This window comes from Pundamilia nyererei, unplaced genomic scaffold, assembly GCF_000239375.1.
Source record: "Pundamilia nyererei isolate P.nyererei 1_Seehausen unplaced genomic scaffold, PunNye1.0 scaffold00005, whole genome shotgun sequence".
In the NCBI taxonomy this organism is placed as follows: Eukaryota; Metazoa; Chordata; class Actinopteri; order Cichliformes; family Cichlidae; genus Pundamilia; species Pundamilia nyererei.
In genome coordinates this window covers 2,021,128-2,040,500 of record NW_005187406.1, presented here as the reverse complement: position 1 = coordinate 2,040,500, position 19,373 = coordinate 2,021,128, and the positions used below count along the sequence as shown (strand labels likewise).

The 19,373-nt window shown below is 39.0% G+C and overlaps 1 protein-coding gene across 1 annotated transcript; it reads left to right on the top strand.

Moving 5' to 3' along the window:
* Nucleotides 1–32: 32 nt before the first annotated feature.
* LOC102192830 (voltage-dependent T-type calcium channel subunit alpha-1H-like) lies at nucleotides 33–19,224 on the top strand. Its single transcript, XM_005721723.1, has 33 exons — nucleotides 33–105; nucleotides 1,654–1,809; nucleotides 2,001–2,103; nucleotides 3,106–3,242; nucleotides 3,418–3,506; nucleotides 5,001–5,160; nucleotides 6,020–6,305; nucleotides 6,508–6,600; nucleotides 6,799–6,956; nucleotides 7,251–7,293; nucleotides 7,384–7,509; nucleotides 7,742–7,890; nucleotides 8,218–8,403; nucleotides 8,985–9,102; nucleotides 9,701–9,856; nucleotides 9,970–10,044; nucleotides 10,166–10,282; nucleotides 10,392–10,477; nucleotides 11,413–11,536; nucleotides 11,965–12,033; nucleotides 12,185–12,369; nucleotides 12,515–12,641; nucleotides 12,849–12,974; nucleotides 13,464–13,553; nucleotides 14,406–14,577; nucleotides 14,708–14,856; nucleotides 14,987–15,096; nucleotides 15,187–15,320; nucleotides 15,435–15,493; nucleotides 15,635–15,713; nucleotides 16,012–16,133; nucleotides 16,286–16,444; nucleotides 18,810–19,224. The coding sequence occupies exons 2-33, from the start codon at nucleotides 1,673–1,675 to the stop codon at nucleotides 18,915–18,917; spliced, it is 4,032 nt and encodes a 1,343-aa protein (XP_005721780.1). The 5' UTR covers nucleotides 33–105; nucleotides 1,654–1,672; the 3' UTR covers nucleotides 18,918–19,224.
* The last annotated feature ends 149 nt before the right edge of the window (nucleotides 19,225–19,373 follow it).

The following is a 19,373-nucleotide window of genomic DNA, read 5'->3' as shown; positions in this document are numbered from 1 at the left end:
TTTCAGAATGGTTGCTGTTGGTTACAGCTTCACGTCAGAGTTTGGCTCATTTACCTTTGATTGGCCGAAGTCAAGGTGAAGAGGAGAATTCACAATCAGAAACCTGTGAGTCTGTTTGGGGGAAAAATGTAACTTAAGTGTTTTTGAAAATGTAAAAATGAACATTTTCAGAGTTAAGTGTAATAAAGTAGTTTTAAATTTGTTTAAAAATAAATTGTAGTACCATAATTAGGGTACAGAAATGTCCCCAAAGCATTGTTGGATTTTCTTTTGATTGATTGATTAATTGATTGATTGAGCTAAATTAGGAAAGGGTTTTCCAAGTTTTACTATTGTATGTTTACTGCTGAACCTGAGGGTAACATGTTTGCAAACTGTTAAATGTTTGTCTCCAGTGCCTATAGTTATTATTTAAAAGAGGCTAGTTAGTTAGCTAGCTAATGCCATACGCAACTCTTTTATTCAAAACCAGTTAGCTAATCCAACCAAATTTGGATAAGTAGAAAACAAATTGAGAGTTTATGATTGTGTGTCGCCTATTCATGTCTATGACAGTGTCATACTAACAGCCCCATCATGTAGCCTCCAATGACTGTAGCTTTAGGCTAATGCGAAGTCACTAAAATGTTAGCATGTCGTCTAAATAAGGTACACTTAAGGTTAATGTGCTGAGTCACTGCTCTTCCGGACATACAACTTAAAACAGTCAAAAGTTGTCAATTCATTTCAGTGAGAACTACAATCATTTTTTTTTTTTTTACATTTATTTGACAGCTTTCCTAACTCATTGGTTCTGACATGTTGCTAACACTCAGCTATCATTACCCAGGTTGATACTTTACACTTATTTTACATTTCACAGTAACTGGTACAGGTGTCATGCCAAACATTAATCCTATGATTTTATGTGTGCGCGATTATTAGTTTTATTATTATTTGTCTAATATTTTTGTTATATTTCCAATTATTAATATAATTAATTAATTCTCCATCTAACACACTGTAAGCACTGTAATAGATTTTTACTGATTAACGTGTTTTGAAAGGATCCTTGCAAATGGCTGTGCGCTATTTCATCTACTCTGTATTCTACATTATAATCAATACAGATCCTTTTGGCCACTGGATTTCTGCTGCACCCTCGGCATTTTTTATAACTTTCTTCAAAGAGATTTCAAGACATTTTTAATGTCAATGGAAGTTTTTACCTGGATGATATATAAAAGTCACTTTGACAGAAACTGATTGCAGATATGTCTGAGAGCAAGTTTCTGAAATACTCAGACCAGCTCCTCTGGGGTCAACAATTAGCCACATTCAAAATCACTTAAATCCCCTTTGTTCTCCATTATGATAATCAGTTTAAATTTCCACTGTTAATCTTGACCATGCTTGCATTAATAAATCCACTGAGTTGCTGCCATGTGATTGTCTGATTAAGTATTTGACTTAAGGAGCAGTTGAACAGGTGTAATGAAATGTATCCAAACATTTAACAGAAATCCATATAAAGTGTGGGACTACTTAACTTTATTATGCAAGAAAACACCTCGCCATGCTCTTCATACTCTGAAAAATTATGCAGGAAGTTGTTTCTCCAAATAGATCTGTATATCATGGTTTTCTTTACCCCTTTTTCCTGACCTCTCTCAGATGCGGTTCTGGTTTCATTATGCATGAAATCCATGAGAGATGTAGAGGCGTCGTTGTAGAGGAGCAGCTTCCCTTCCCAGAGGTGGCGCCTGTGTGCTTCAGACTAAAGCAGACGAGTAGACCCCGCATATGGTTCCTCAAAATAGTCTCTGGCCCATATCCTTTCTGTACTGAATGAAGTAAGAATGTCATTAACTCAATTTCAAACCTTTTTATTTATTTTTATGTTTTTTTTCTCTTGTATACCACTCAATATGTCCACGTAAAATACTTTTAGTATGAAAGCTTCATCTGTTGTTGATGAATTTTTTTGAATGTGTTTAGACCTTAACCTCTTCTTCTTCTACATGGTTGGATTATTTGTCCATACTGGTGGTCCTGCTCAGCTGCGTGAATGACGGCATGTACCAGCCTCGTGTAGAGGTGGAAGAGGAGAGCTTCACCCGAGAGGTTGTTTTAATGAGCTGAGCGTCAGAAGAAGAGACTAGCAGACTAGAAGTGTTTACTAGAGACCTGCTTATGTTTTAGTCCAATGCTTATCACTGTGCAGAAGAAATTATGCATCTTCATCTTCATCATCTTTGGTTGGCTGTTCTAGTTCTGTAGAAAAAAAAGTAAATTTTGGGAATCATGAATATTTTGCTAATATTTCTACGGCTGAACTTCAAATCATAGCAATTTAGATGAAGATGGCACAACAGGTCCAACAGAAAGTATACAAATGTACAACACGTGAACTGTCCCTTTAAAGACTAATGATAAGCTGTAGTTTATAACACACTTCGTAAACTCTCTCATTTGTTAGTACCATAATGTGCTTGCGTAATCTTGATTCTTGGCTTCATGATGTCCTCGTTGAAAAATCCTGAAGTGCTTTGTCAAGGACAGGTTTTAAGTTTAAAATGTGAGTTTTTGTACCATATATGATACTAACAGTGCTAGTCCTACACTTAATATTTCAATTCTGCAGCTGCTTTTTAAATGTTCTTCTTTAAAAACTGACAGGATTACTGACATCATTTAAAGGATTTTTTGGTTTGTCTTATTTGTGGCCAAAAACAGATTTAACACAGAAAGAGAGAATTTTGAATGACAAACATGTATTTCATTTCCACATATTTCTGTTGAATGACTTTAATTAAGCTGGTTATCTCTTTTTTCTTAACCTGACATAAGTCAGCATTAACTGCGTCAGAACAGTCACTTAACAATATGTCATCTTAAAGAGGAGGTAACTTATTGCAATAAGTCAAATTAAACAGTAAAATCTTGTAGGAATGGATCAGAGCCCATAGCCTGACCCCAAGACCCCCTTAAAAGCTCAGATGCATCATCTGGATATAGTATGTTATATCTGTGCTACTGCCGTTGTTACCAGTGATTGTATGTCAGCAGTATGCCTTGTATGTTTTGATATTTGATATGACGTTGTTTTTCGTTCTCTGTATACAGATTTTGGGTTCTCTCGTCTTTCTTTACTTCATCATGGAAATGCTCATTAAGGCAATAGCCCTGGGATTCATCGGCCATAAAGGAAGCTACCTGAGCAGCCACTGGAACAAGTTTGACCTTTTCATCATCTTTGCAGAGTTAGTATCCATGTGTCTATATCTATGTGTCTCTAGAATTTAGTTTCAGTTTAAAAACTTTTGCAGGGCAATTTCAAAAAGATGCAGTTTTACATTATTGGAAGGCACACTTATTTTTATGAATGAAAGAAAGTAAAGCTCTTCTTCTTGTTTGTGTCTGTAACTGCCCCTTCAGGCTAATGGATTATACGTTTAGATTCTTTAATCTCCACGTAGAAGCATCTCATGCCATCAAGCCAGTGAGATTAATCAGCCGAGTACCAAGTAAGTCGATATTTACAGAGTTTGGATAGAACAGAGGCCTGATGATTGTCATTATTTAGATTAGTATGGTTATTTTGAATGTACACTACATTGTTTAGACTGGAGGGCTAAACAAGGAGAGTTTTAAAAGGCAGGCGAGCATGTGGCATGGTCATCCAAGTTTGTGAATTTGATAACTCAAGTACAAAGTGATGTATGAGTTTCAGTACATCACCTATGATATCATAGATGTATTTACTAAAAATCTTGGACTAGTTCAAATCTCAGTGACCTTGACCTCAAGCTCAAGTTCTCTGAAAATCTTGTGATTGCGATAATTCGAGAATAAGGTGACGTAGGATTTTGTAATTGAATCCATAGGTGTGTCTACTGGGAGGTTGAGGGGTAGCAGTGTTTTTTCTTTGTTAAAATCAGATTTAGTTTAAAATGTTGAAGCACTCCAGTTAAACAACAGTAACAAAGATTTTTGCTCCACAGGTTGTTTATTTGTAACTGAATACTGTGAATAAAGGTATTTGCTAATTTATATGTGATTATAAAGGGGAAAATTTAACATTTCATCACTGCATTGTAACCGTTGTGACAAATCTCCCTGAAGTATACAACGTCAATAAAGTATCTTTTAAATATTTAAGATTTCACAGTAAGTAATGTAAGTAATTAAATTCTGAGACGTTTTTCGTGGAATCTTTTCAAAACAATAAGAAAACAATGTAATAAGAAATTAGTGAAATTTCTCACTTTCGGATTTATTTCTTCAGGATGTTTGGTTGATTTTCTGTCCCTCTTCAGTAAAATGAAATAACCATATGTCACGAAGTGGGATGGACTCAAGCGCATACTTCACAAAAAACACAGCACACCAGCAAGCCCGCACACCAAGGGTTCCAGGGAAACGGAATTCCTGTTTACAGACAACAAGTGATAAATCCAAAGGGTCAGTGATACGAAAAGGCAACAAGAGACTAGTACTTCGGAGCTTACTACCGAGGTTACTCAATAGTCCAGCGACGACATGTTTCCAGCCACTGCCTTAAGTAGTGGATGAGTTCAGGCGATGAGCCACAGGTGTGTGATTAACTTCAGGTGCGAGGGCCAGGGGCGGGAGCCCGCAATGAGCTCCGCCCCGGCGAGACACGGCAAGCGTGAGAGAGGTAGATGTAAACAAGAAACATATGTAGCCAACCTGAGTCAGCCGGGCAGACACGGGGACCATGACACCATAAGACCACAGAGAGCAAACTTACAATTTCAGGAGGGGATCAAATAATTATTTCCCCCAGTGTATGGATTCGTTGTTTGGTCATCGTCGAGCATATGGAATGCAGTAATTGAGTTTCTGTTAAGCTTTTTACTATGATCTATACAAATGCACAGTACCTGCTGGATCCAAGGAGAAGGGTTTTAGTCCAGAATTACAAAACAAATTAAAGTTTTCAGAGAAAGTCGAACTATTATTCACGTAAGCTACCATTTTCTTGCTCATTTGTGTAGGTATGCGGATATTGGTGACAATACTCCTTGAAACGGCCCCCATGCTTGGTAATGTTCTCATCCTCTACGCGTTTGTCATCCACATCTTCGGAGTCATTGGAGTTCAGATGTGGGCGGGGAAGTTGCGCAACCGCTGCTTCCTGGGCGAGGACATCCTGACGTATGTAAACTGCTTCATCTGCTCTTCTAAGACTTTCATGTTTTTTCTTTTTTCTCTGGGCAGCACAAGCTTCTAACAAACTTTAACCAATTTTTTAATCCAACTCTCTGCCTATAGCAAATAATGTCTGTAAGTATTAAATTTATCAAATGCCTTCCATCCATTTTCTACTGCCTATTGGGGGCAGGGTCGTGGGTGCAACAACCTAAGCATAAAACCCAAACCTCCCACACCCCAGCTTATCCAGTGGAACACCATCTGACAGATGTAATCTCTCCAGTTTGTCTTGGGTCTATCCCGGGACCTCCTCCCGGTGGGGACTGCTTGGATCACCTCACCCAGGAGGCATTCCAGTCAGATGCCTGAACCATCTCATCTGGCTGCTTTCGATGTGGAGGACTAATGGCTCTACTAGTGAACTCCTCAATCTATCTTTAAGGAAGAAGCCACCCTTTGGAGAAGTCCCATTCACTCAAAGTACCCCCACAGGATACTCAAAAGGACGCCGTCAAATGCCTCATTTAAAAACTGTGTTCTTTATTTAACGTGGTCATTTTTGTCTAATAGTAAGTGTAACAAATATGCAAAAAATGAACAAATCGGGAAGGGTCATACATTTTCATGGCATTGCAAAAGCCCTACAATATTAGACAAAACCTCAACATCTGACATGAGCAAGTACCAGGTGACTGTGGGACAGAAAAAAACATTCTTACAGAAAGAAACATCTGGCAGAGCCAGGCTCAGGGAGGGGTTGCCATATACAGCAGCTTCTCATACATACAACACTGAAATGATTGACTATATTTAAATGATTGTTTTACATAATATGTGCACATTGTTATCTGTTTCTATCTAGAATGTATAACGTGTCCCTGAGTCCATACTTTGTGCCCATCTTTGGTGGACGGTCCTCGTTCATCTGTTCACCTGACGACAAGGGTGGAGGACGCTTTTGCCGTGATGTGCCGCCCTACCAGGAGCATGGCAAAATGTGCACACTGGCAGCAGACGAGCTGATCCAAGCCGGCCAATGTGTAAACTGGAACATGTACTACAATGTATGCCGTGCTGGGGACCACAACCCTGACTTGGGAGTTATTAACTTTGATAACATCGTCTATGCCTGGATAACCATTTTCCAGGTAAGAAATTGTTGATATGCACAGAAAAACATCTGGATTATGTCGACCTCTGTATGGCAGTTCACTCAAAGATTCAAAATTCATAAAACAAATGCATTTTCTTTGGCATATAGTGCAGTTTATCTGTTCATCTGCCTGCTGTTTTGCCATCTGTAATGTAGAGGGATCGTATTTATGTCTCTCTGTGTCTCCCTGCTCCCAGGTTGTGACACTTGAAGGATGGACCAATATCATGTATTATGTTATGGACTCTTATTCCTTCTGGAGTTTTGTGTTTTTCATACTTGTCACTATTGTAAGTACCCACACCTGTTAAATCATTTTTATTATGTATTCAATAACAAGTATTGACGTGCCCTTCTGGAAAACAAAACTACTAAATCAGAGGATGCTGAACTTTTTGTTTCTTATGTGTAGATTTCAACAACCCTTCATAGTTGGTTGTGCAATTTCCCCAGAAACTCTATAGCTAATTCTTCATCTCCTCAACTAGATTGGCTCCTTTATCATAATGAATGTGTGTGCAGTCATCATTGCAACCCAGTTCTCAGAGAACTTCGCAAGGGTCACAACAGAGCAGCATGCTGGTCCTCTGTCTTTTAAAACTCTCTTCAGGAAGTTTGTTTCCTTCCTGAAGATGATGACCACCAGGTAAGAAAAGTACCGTGGCTTTAAAATCTAGACTTTGTTGTGTTTGAGGTCAGATTTGTAGTTTACAGGGTGCTAAAGTATGTAAGACTGTGTCAGGAATGTAGTTTTATGTCAGGCTAGGTAAAAAAAACAAACAAAGTTGAGCTTTCTTTACAAATGGAAGTAAAAAGAAGAAATATTTAAGAATACGAATACAGAAAGTACTAGAAGAACATAGGTCACAGCTTAGGTCAGTGAGGTCCTTTTGTTAGCTATGAACAGTTTTTCACGTGCTGTGTGTTTACATTATAACAGGGTGCAGCCCATCAAGAGCTCAACACATGTCAAACCCACACTGGTAAGACCAGTGTGCAACTGGGTGCAGTAACATCAGTCATAATAGCGTTAGCTGTTTGTGATTCGCCTAACCAACTGTCTCATCTTCCAGCACCAGGTCTGGATCCCTTTCAAGGAAAAGTTTAACATTCTCATCAACACTAAATTCTTTAATCGAATCATCATTATTGCTATTTTCATCACTATTGTTACCATGGCGATGGAGCACTACAACCAGGTGAGACATGTTTGCGATTATTTATCACATAAATTTGATCTCAGTGATATAAGAAGCTTGCGCTGTTAGATTAAGAGTAAGAAGAGATAAGAGGCGTCATTAAAAAAATCCATATTTACTTTTGCATCTAATGATGACTCTTCCCTTACGTTCATGCATTTAAATGATTCTTATTTCTCTTGTCTGTGTGTGATTCTGTTTTCTTATTTATTTCCATTTTCTCCTCCTGCAGCCTCAGGAGTTGACGCGAGTATTAATTGTCAGTAACATAATTATTACCATTATATTTGTGGTGGAGATGATAATAAAGCTGATCGCCCTCTCGTGGATGTACTTTGCGGACCTTGACAACATCTTCGACTTTGTGGTTGTTCTCACCAGGTATAAACCTTTGTCCTTTGACTTTGAAACTTTGCTTATTGTTTTATTGCGTCACATTCGCAAACATTTCTTTGTTTCTTTAGGGGTTTCTCAAGTTTAAATAAATGTAACTTTATTCTCGCTCTTCTTACTTTTGTCATTTTTATTTTTCTTATAAATATTTCTGAAGCCACATCCTAGTGTTTGTATCATGTTAGATGTATTTCCAACAGGTCAGACTAATGATATCAGTATAATAAAGCATCATCTCAGCATACAGTTATTAGTCATTGTGGACAAAGTGATCTGACAGAGCTGCACGTTAACGTGTTTGTTTGTGGTTTTCAGTTTATGGGAATTAGGCTCCAAAGCTGATGGCAAGCTGTCAGTTGTGCGAGCATTTCATGTGCTGCGCTTCGTGAGGGTGTTTCACTTCCTCCCGTACCTGAAGAGGCAACTGCTGGTCCTGAAGAGGACGATTAGAGAGGCATCCACTCTGTGCTGGTTAATGCTGTTTGTCATTTTCATTTTTAGGTATGTATCCACACACCAAGAGTCTCTGTGTACACATTTGTGAGCTCTAAGATGTTATATTCATAGACTGTATATAAACGATAGACGTTGTTTACTGGGCTGAAAAGTAAAGCCAATACCAAAGTTCCTTTAAATTACATTCTGCCTAACAGCCACCAGGGGGCGACTCCTCTAGCATCAAGGTTTTATGGGTCTGTGACTGAGCCTACTCACATCAGTAAATAATCTCCTGATATGGACATTATTTAAAATTCTTAATACATTTTGGTGCTAATTTGATAAATTATGAAAAGTAATGATGGAGAAAAATGATTTTAAAGCATTGATACTTTGCGCCTGCCAAGTGATTTACATATGAGCATGCAGTGTCCTTCACTCCAAAATCAGAGCTACTAGTTACAATTTAAAAAAACTTGATAAATAAATAAATATATTTAAGAATTTGCACAAGTTGAGGCTTCAAAATGACAGTTTGCTTCTTTAAATACAGTTTCTGATTTAGTTGTTATATTTTCTGTCACCCTTCAGATGCCATATTTACATACATGTGATTCTCACTGCAGCTTGCTGTTTGTTTGCAGCATTGTGGGCATGCACCTCTTTGGATGCAAATTCCACTTCAGGTCAATGTATAATGAAACCGCTGATGATCGAAAAAACTTTGACAGCCTGCTGTGGTCCATGGTCACTGTGTTCCAGGTGAGGTTTTGACTTTGGGATGTGTGTTGTTTCATTGTCATGTGCACTCAATGGGCGCTTTATTAGGAACATGTGTCACCATCAATAGAAACCTCCGGGATGTGGGGGATCATAAAGTGTCCAGTGAGTGTATGGCCGGAGTCTTTATGCATGGAAAATGATGTGCTATGTGTTAATAGATAATCTTTTATTATACTACATATTATCAAAGAATATTCAAGAACATGGAAAACACAATGAAAATGAGGCTGTAGTGTAGGATGTGGGGGAATGTCATCAATGTTTTTGATGTACAGCTGACAAATCTGCAGCAACTATGTGATAATAATGGATTGCATTTGTATAGCGCTTTTCTAGGCAACGAAAGCGCTTTGCAATTCTACTATTCATTCACTCTCACATTCACACACTGGTGCAGGCAAACCAGAGTTGTAGCCAGAGCTGCCTTGGGGCAGACAGACAGAAGCGAGGCTGCCATATCGGCCCCACTGGCCATGTGATGCTCTCATGTCAATATGGACCAAAATCTCCAAGCTGTGTTTCCAGCACCTTGTTGAATCTGTGCCACAAAGAATGAAAGTTTTGTTAATCTATCTAGATTCTGACTCAGGACGACTGGAACGTGGTGCTTTATAATGCCGTGGCTGCCACCTCCCCGTGGGCAGCTTTCTACTTTATTGCCATCATTGTGTTTGGAAAAAATGTTCTTCTTAATGTACTGGTGGGCATAGGGGTTGACAGCTTCCAGGCCAGGGTAAGAACTGTTTCAGTTTTCTTGAGTTTAATGTTAAGTTACGATAACATTAAAGGTGTGTGTGTGCACACACACCGCTGCCGATCTCTGTTTCCTGATGTACCTTCTGACAGCCCAGTGAAAACATTCATCAAGACTCCTCTCGCTGTCCCAGCTTGGCATGTGAGGCCGAAAGCTCCCTTGAGGAGGTACTGAGAAGACTTTTAATTGACTTTGCTATTTGCTGATTTATAAATCCAGCAACTGGCTGAAGGTGCCTTTGTTCAAACATTCACACTGCCACTCACACCTTTGCTCATGTTATTCCAGGGCCCCAGAACAATCACAGGAGAATATTCTGTTCCTGCCACTGAGCCCAGCAGACCCAGTGGGAGTGCCTCAGCCTCTGAGATTCCCTCCACACAGACAAAAAACAACAGTTTCACTGTAAGTATAAAAATGATTGTTTTTAAGGTCTAGGTTGGCTTTTTTTCAGTATTCTATTTATGCTTTGGATAAAGAGGAGTGACCGATGTGTGACCGTTGACTCCTGCAGAGATTTTTGAATAGGATTCAGAAAGTGCTGCTGTGGTGCCAGCAGCATAAAGACTGGTCATTGTACATGCTGTCTCCACAGAACAGGTAAGTGATTCACACACAACAAGGGACACACACTTCATACTTAGTTTCATGAGATTTTTTACTCTTTACTTTATTACGTTTGACTGGACAGAGCTCCACTGACTTTTACGTTTTTACTAGCTGAGATTTCCTTAACACTGAAGCTCATTCAGGTCCACTAAACTAGCTAATAGTTACTCAGAACTTAGAAAGACTTTTCCTGTGCGGCTCCACACATCTGTAATTTACTTGGATACAAATCAACAGTCATTTAAATTGTATTTAACCGCCATCGCTCCTGTCCTATCTGTTGCTGGCATTAACCCTCTGGAGTCACCGAACACGGCAGCACTTTCAGATCATTCACACGTTAGCAGCAAGACGCTGAGTCTTTGTTTCAACTGGTGTTTGAACAAGTTTTAATCCTAACAGTGCAGCTATGTGGATGCTAATGGCACTTTGATGCAAATAAGTCCTACACCATGAAAATAGATTGACGTTAATAAGATAACCATGCTTACAGTATGATGAAAGTGGCCTCAGAGGGCTAACAGCAGCATGTTTAGCTGGATAGACAAAGTCCTAATGACGGTACCTGAATAGTGTATTTACTGTCCATGTCCTGTTTGTTATGAACTGCACAGGTTCTCCCTGATTTCCTTGACCTTGTAAGACAAATCAATATTTTATAGAAATAAAGGTAAAAGTATAAAATTCTACACTTCTGAGGACCAACTGGATTGAAACATATACATATTTTACCTGTAGAGTCCATGAAAGGTGAATTTGTGCATACAAATACCTAAGTTTAAAATTAGTTATCTAAAATATTCAAATGGTTTTACAGAACAGTGAGAGGAATCCTCGGGACATTTCAAGCCTCATGTTTTTCTGACCTTAATTGTGTTTGTTTCGTTCTTAAACGACTGTAATTAAAGTGTCGGCGTTTGTTTTAGGTTGCGTAGATTTTGCCAGCGTTTGATGTCTCACAAGGTGTTTGACCATGTGATTCTCTTCTTCATTCTGCTGAACTGTGTCACCATTGCTATGGAGAGGCCCAGCATAAACCCTAAAAGCATGGTGAGACCCACATCTGGAGCAGTTACAGATATACTCAGTCAGAGAAGCACAAATATATAGACGCATTTCAGGTGTGGCATCTGTGTGGAGTTACATGCTGCCAAGCTGGGTGATGAACACTTCAAGCCTCTGTGCAGTCCTGTAAAAAAAAACGTAAAAAGATTTCGCCTGTAGAGTCTGAGGTCTTTGAGTCTCGCACGGTCTGACTTTGGGGCGAACTTGCTCCTGAGAAGATTGTGGCATTGTGTTAACACTCACTCGAACTCCTCAGACCAGCAAACGGACAATACTTTTGCTTCTATAGAGGTTCTCACACTTGCACGTGATGTGTGAAACTTCTTTAGTATACCTAATGAAGTGTCAAGTGAGCGTATGTTTCTAAAAGGAAACACATGTAGGTTACAAGTGAATGTCGCTCTGCTCTAAAGGAACGCTTGATCCTGAATGCATCCTGTTCTGTTTTTACTGCCGTCTTCCTGATCGAGATGGTTATTAAGGTAAACACCAGATTTGCTTTTATTTGTTTTTTTCAAAATAATGTTCTTCAGTTTTGATCAAACATTTTCAACCTCAGATTGTGAGTAGTTTCAGCTGTGGGAATCAGGGATGTTTTGAATTTATACTGTTGATTTATTGCTTTAACACAAGGTTATAGCTCTTGGCTTGGTGATCGGGAAGGGCAGCTACTGCCGGTCATTCTGGAATCTCATGGACGGCTTTTTGGTGATTCTGTCCTTAACCAACTTTATTATCACTTTGGTCACTTCTGACAAAAAGAACATGCTCAGCATCCTCAAAGTTTTTCGGCTGCTAAGAACACTTCGCACGCTGAGGTACCGTGTGTACACACACGCTGTGTAAATAGATGTTTGTTGTCATATGCAGCACCTCATTTGAGATTTGTCTTACTTTTCTCCGTATATGTCTGTGTGTAGATGTGCTGGCGTTAATACATACATGTATGTTTGTGTGTCCCAGGATGATCAAGCAAACCCCAAAACTGAAGCTGGCTGTCAAAGCTCTTATCGCCTCTGCTAAACCAATTGGGAACATTGTCCTGATTTGCTGTGTCCTCTTCTTTTTCTTTGGGATCCTTGGGGTTCAGGTTAGCCCCCACCCCCTCCCAAACACACCACACACACACACACACAGACTTTTTGAACACAATTACAGCATGACTCCTTGTTAGCTTTTAGCCAAACATTCACAGTTAACACCCAAGAGTGTGTACTCCTTTTGGCATCAACAGTGTAATAACCTGACATCACAATAAACCCTCTGCCTCTGTCTTTATTTCACACTCACGCTGCAGCTGTTCAAAGGAAAGTTCTTCTACTGTGAGGGTGAAAACACTTCAAACATCACCAATAAGGCCGAATGTCTCTCTGCTAATTATACGTGGGTTCGGAAGGAGTACAACTTTGACAACTTTCCTCAGGTACGGATTAGTTCCACATTGTTGTTAAGTACAAGTATAGAAACGATCAACAGCTCCATATTTAACACAACTTGTCCATCATGTCCACATTCCCCCCTCTACACATGTCCAAATCATCTCGGCCTTCCATCTCTACCTTTGTCTCTAAATCAAGTTTCATATTTAAGTCAACCTTCCCCTTCCCCCTCTCGTCCTACTTTGTCTTCGGCTAACAGTAGCATGGTTTCCACTGGATCTGTTGCTCAACAGCACTGTAGCCATTGTTAACAGTTAACCCTCCCCTTTTATCTGAGGTTGGGATAGGTACAATAGGTACAATAGGTACAGCCTCTCTGTGGCTGAGTTTAAAACATTTCATCTCAGAAGTAGGATTCAAACCCAGACCTCCAGAGGAGACTGTGACTTGTTAATATTAATGTTCTATTAATATAGGCACCCGGAAAATAAATGTATGTCAACTTAACAGCTGTTTCTGTGTTTCTTATTCAGGCTCTGATAGCCTTGTTTGTGATGTACTCTAAGGACGGCTGGATGAACATCATGTATGATGGACTGGATGCTGTGGGAGTAGATCAGCAGGTAGTTTTGCTACCAGTACTTTAATGTATGTTTTGCATTGTTGCTAACACACATTATGAAGTAAAAGGATTGTGATTATATGGGATGATGTAACTAAGTTCATGGTTTGAATTTACTTTTTTTGTTTTTCAAGCAAGTTTCATGGGTTTGCTAACTGAGTTCTTAGGATCCAGGAAATAAATGAAGGTCTGAAGGACATAATAAAAAAACATCAACAAATTCATGTAGAAGAAGTAAGGGTGCCCTTAGTTTTTCACATACTATTTTTACATTTTTGTTTAGTTTTTGTAAATTAATAGTAACACAGACTAATGCTTGATGTGCTGTTGTTCATCTGAGGATATATTTATGTCATTTTAAGACCTGGTGGTGTCATGATCTGTGAAAATTTGAAAATTTGACATCCACCAAGGTCTTCAAGGTCACCTCAATAATTTAAAGGTCAAAACACTGTAACTTAGAAACTACAGTTCCTAAGACTGTGGTGTTTGTTGTCAACATATAGAAAGTACCATACAAAAAATTAAAATATCATGTCACTTGACCTCTGCAATATTTGTATTGCAATATTTTCACTGCACTCCAAACTTTTTTGCAATACTTTTAAAAATAACAAAGAAAACAATGAATATATACAAAATACAACACTATTACTGTTACTATTACAAGTAAATACCTCCCACAGAGTGAGGTGCCCTGACAGAGGTTTGCTCTCTGAGCGCTTCTTTTATATGTTTCCAGTCCTTCACACACTCTAATGTCCAGTCTAATGTGACTATAGAACGATTATTAAAGTCCGATTATTTAGTTCTTAAATTTCTCACAGACTTTCCTCTTGTGTTTCTTTTTCAGCCTGTGAAGAACTATAACGAATGGATGCTCATTTATTTCATCTCCTTCATGGTAATGAGTTTTTTCCTGCTCGACATGTATATCGGCGTCATGGTGGAGACCTTCCACGTGTGCCGGCAGCAGCAAAAACAATCGCTGCAGAGAGGAGGAAACTCACGGGATAAAAGTAAAGGTGATGAAAATAAAGCATCGTTGGGCAAGATACTGAACTCTGAGACTTCCTCTCGATGCGCCTATCAGAGTGTAGATGTTGGTGGATGTTTAAATACCCGTACCCTTACATGTGTGCATGTCTCTTCCAGGTAGAGAGGAGAATTATTTCAGGCACTACTCCCTCGTGCGTCGCCGTATCTATGACCTGAGTACCAGCAGATTCCTCGAGTTATTCATGACAGTAGTCGTCTTCATTAATGTCGTGTTGATGGCTTCGGAACACTATAATCAGCCTTTGGTAATGCAAATCCACACACACACGCACACACACACACATGCACACGCACACACACACACACACACACACACACACACAATCCTTTCAAAAAATGCACATGTATCTATGATAGAAATGTGTGTGTGTTCAGTATGTAGATCAGATGATAGAGTACTCCTTCTATGTGTTCACTGTCCTCCTGGTCCTGGAAATCATGCTAAAGGTTGTGGCGTTTGGCGTACTGAGGTTCATAAAAAACAGGTAACACAATTATGCCCAAGAATTTAACTTACGTGGTTTGTTGGGTTTTGTAAAGGCCTGATTGACCGCATGATGTGTGTTTGTCTTTAGTTGGAATATGCTGGACATCGCTATAGTCTTGGTTTCCTTCATCGTTATCATTTTCACCAAGATGAATATGGAACACCGTCTTCCCATTAATCCCAGCATCCTGAGCGTCACTAGAGTGCTCAGACTAGCACAAGGTACACACACACAAACACACACTTGACAATATGAGATCTTTTTTATTACTAAGGCATTTGTGTGTTCTACACATCTACAAACACTTTGAAGACAACACTTGTTTCCCTTTTCAGTGCTGAAGGCCAAGAAGATCAGAGTTCTGCTGAGAACTATTACTAAGACACTGTCACAGGTAAAGACCCAGAATAAACTCACTAAGACCAGCTGATTTTACTTTCCATGCTTAGAAGTCTTTAAAACAAACCAAAAGTAGGATATATAAATATATACATTCAAATCTTCAAAGAGGATTTCACAGGCATTTTGGTTCCAGGTTGGAAACCTCTGTCTGCTCTTTATGTTCTTCTTTTTCATCTACGCTGCACTGGGAGTGGAGCTCTTTGGCAACCTCGGTCAGTCAAACTACTATCATAACAGTCACACACACATAAATGTATTGTGGATGATGCAAAGGAGCCTGATAGATGATTTATTTTATTTGCACTGCATCTACGTTGTTAAGTAGAAAAACAAGGAAGGGAGATATTTGCGTAACTTGTACAGCAGTTTGGTCAACTGAGGTTGTTAGAAATGTGCTAAACTGAATTATTGCATTTATCAAGGAGGCAGTGCAGAAAAATCACTGTGTGTGTGTGTGTGTGTGTGTGTGTGTGTGTGTGTGTGTGTGTGTGTGTGTGTGTGTGTTGTCAGAATGCACCCCAGACTATCCGTGTGAAGGCATAAATCAGTATGCTAACTTTAAGAACTTCGGGATGGCGCTGCTCACACTGTACAAAGTGTGCACAGGGGACAACTGGAGTGGCATTTTGAAGGTACGCTTGTACTCATTCACCCATGCACACAAACTCTGCACATGTTGTCTTTTAAACAGTGAAGTCCAAAACCTGTAAGTAAGGAATAATCAACACTTGAATCTCCAGTCAGGGTTTTGTGGTTCATTTATACCTGCTCTGTGTGTCTAAAGGACACATTACGCCCATGCCGTCCCAATGATAAAGCCTGTCCCAGCTACCTGTGGTGGGCCTCGCCAATCTGCTTCGCCACCTTTGTGGTCTTGGTTCATTTTGTTCTGGCAAACCTGGTGGTGGCAGCTGTCGTGCAAGCATTGGAGGAAAGCAAAGAGGTAGTGTTGCTACATGTGAACAGACTTAGAGAGCCCACAACCATGCAGGTATTCACCAATAAGAAGATCTGGTTTTGAAACCAGGATCATGCTGATAACCAGTTGTTCTCTTTTAAACCTCACTCACAGTAACACCAACTCCTCCATATAAGCTGGAACAGTGGGCATAAGCTGCTCAGCAGGTTCTTGATAAGAGGACATCAATTTCCTGTTATATAGATCCTATTCCTGCCCCATCATCTTTTGCTGTGAACCAGTTAATAGACAACCTGGTTGGTGCATTTGGTATCTGTCAGCTTTAATGGCAAATCACCACTCAAACACTAGGTCACTTTATGTGCTAGAGCGGTAACTACATACACAATGCCTCACCAGAGCTTTTGTGATTGTCCCCCCCAGAGGTTTGAAGGAGAAGTGCGAGTTGAAATTTGTTTTTAGGAAAGAACACACCTTCCATCTGTAATCTAACAGTACAGGCTAAACTTTAGCTGTTGTCAAGCTAGTATATATATGGCCAAAGGTTTATGCATATTCATGAATGTAGGCATGAATGTCATAATAATTTGAGGATTTTATTGATTTCTTTGAACAGTTTATTGATATAGAGTACAATTATTCTAATGCCTTGAAAAACAAGACTTTGTTCCTTGGGTTTGCAATTATTGTACACCTAAGTCACACCTTAAATAGAATAGCCATCAATAAGCTCGTGCTAAAATTATTGCTGGACATTTGCTGAAGGTAATTCTTGTCAGAATTGATAGAATCAATTTAAACTGTTTGGTTTGTTGGCACAGACCCAGATTTCAAGCATAAATCACAAATTTTCAACATGTTGTGGCCGGAGGCTTTGGGAAGGCCATCCTAGAAGCTTAATGGGCCATTTCTAAGCAGTGTCATCCAGAGTCGTCAGTTTAAACAATTATGCAAACGTACAATTTAATATAATTATTTGGATATGTCACCATTTTGGCAACTGTCACCCTCAGATGAGGGAAAATTGGTTAGTGGGTAGTCATTACAGGAAGTGGCTTTTGAATGGCAAGCCATCTAGGCCATAAACATTTACAAATCATTTAAGAAACAATGGAAAAATCAACATTTATTAAGTCAGGACACTGTAAAAGTTGGTAAAAACTCCATGCTAGTAAGTGGAGTTTTGAACCTCTTCTTCTGAGTCATTGAATGCCGCTTTGTACATCACACAGCTGCTCAACGTTTATGAGCACTGGAAAAAGTGTGCTTTTTCCAGTGCTGAGTGACAGCAGCGATGGTGCTTTCTTAAATTATGCAGGGCCCTACCCATTGTTTTCTCATCCACTTAAGTTAAACTTTGATCACCTGGAAAAGAAGAAGTGCAGACTACACCAATTCATCATGGAATTTAAATTAAGTGGATGAGAAAACCATGGGTAGGGCCCTGCATAATTTAAGAAAACGCTGTCAGAGCTGTCACTGAGCGCTGGAAAAAGCATGCTCAGTGCTCCAAAAACGCGATTTTCCCCACAACTCAGAAGGAGGCGTTCAAAAAGCCACTCGCTGGCATAAAATATGGTGTTCTGGCGGGGTTTTCCCCAACTTATGGCATCCTGACTTATTAAACTTTTTAAATCATTTCTTAACCAGATGGGTTGTAAAAGTGTTGATTTATGGCCTTTTGAAACCTGAAAACACTGACAGCTGTTAAGCATGGTGGTGGTACCATCATGCTCCGGTGCTATATTACTACCAGTGGTTTCGGTACATAAAAAGTAGGTGGAATAATCAAAAAGGGTGACTACCTCAAAAGTCTTCAACTTCACCTCAAGTCAACTGCCAGACAACTGAATTTTGGACACAGGTGTTTAACAGGATGATGATCGTAAACATCAGAAACTATGTTTGAAATAGATAAGGCAGACTAAGATTAAGCTTCTAGAATGGCCTCAACCCAATAGAACACTTTTGGGATGAATTAGAGCGGAGACTGCGAGCAAGGCCATCACAAATAAAGATTCCCATGAACACACTTCTAAACCTGGTGGAAAGCATTCTCAGAAGAGAAGAAGCTGTTGTAGCTGCAAATGGCAATATAGTGCATGAATGTCTCACAGCATAGCCTCTATTTTTCAAATATAATAAATCATTACAACACAGGAATCTCTGACGTTAATCATATAGTTCATTTTAAAAAGGTATTTAGTGGCGAACGTGTATAGTATCCTATAATATCGGAAAAATGCTAATAAAATACCTTGAAAACTGTTTTGTTGACCATGGATTATCCAGTATTAATTCTGCCACATAATAATAATCTAAACAAATCTTGGATTTCTCACGCTTAAAATGAAATAAAATCTTACACAACAATATTTAAATATTTCAGAAAAGGCCTAAGACTGAATCCTCAGACATCATGCAGCAACCCCAGGAGTCTCCAGGCGAACCCGTCATATCCAGCTCAGCTGGTACCACCGAAGGAGTCCACTTGTAAATCACTTCATACCTTAGACTTGTTTTTGTTGATACTTCTCTGTTACTGTGACATTTTCTGATATCCTGTAAATGTTAAAATTTTTATGCCTATGTACTTTTATCTTACTGTAAACATTTTTAACGAAATTCACTTAAATGTTAACAGTTCCTTTGTTAATAGTTGTTTATATAAACTATAGGTAAACACTATATATAGATAAATACTACAGACATACACACATTGTTTACAATTAGTAGTATTATAGTAACTGCATTACAGGTGTGTTTAAACACCAAGATCCATGATCTTATGCACTCTTTTAAATGATCAAACCTTTAAAATGTAAAGGAATAAACTTCTTATAAAAAGTAGCTGAACTGTCTTTATTCCAAAATTATTTCGAAATGAATTAAGATTTTTATAGATTTATCACCACACAAACACACACTCATGGTTTACGGTATAAGTGCTTTC

Coding starts and splice junctions, on each gene's coding strand:
- LOC102192830 (XM_005721723.1), top strand. CDS start 1,673: ATGCATGAAATCCATGAGAGATGTAGAGGCGTCGTTGTAGAGGAGCAG. Junction 10,045..10,165: donor CCGAAAGCTCCCTTGAGGAG/GTACTGAGAAGA, acceptor ATGTTATTCCAG/GGCCCCAGAACAATCACAGG. Junction 13,554..14,405: donor CTGTGGGAGTAGATCAGCAG/GTAGTTTTGCTA, acceptor TTTCTTTTTCAG/CCTGTGAAGAACTATAACGA.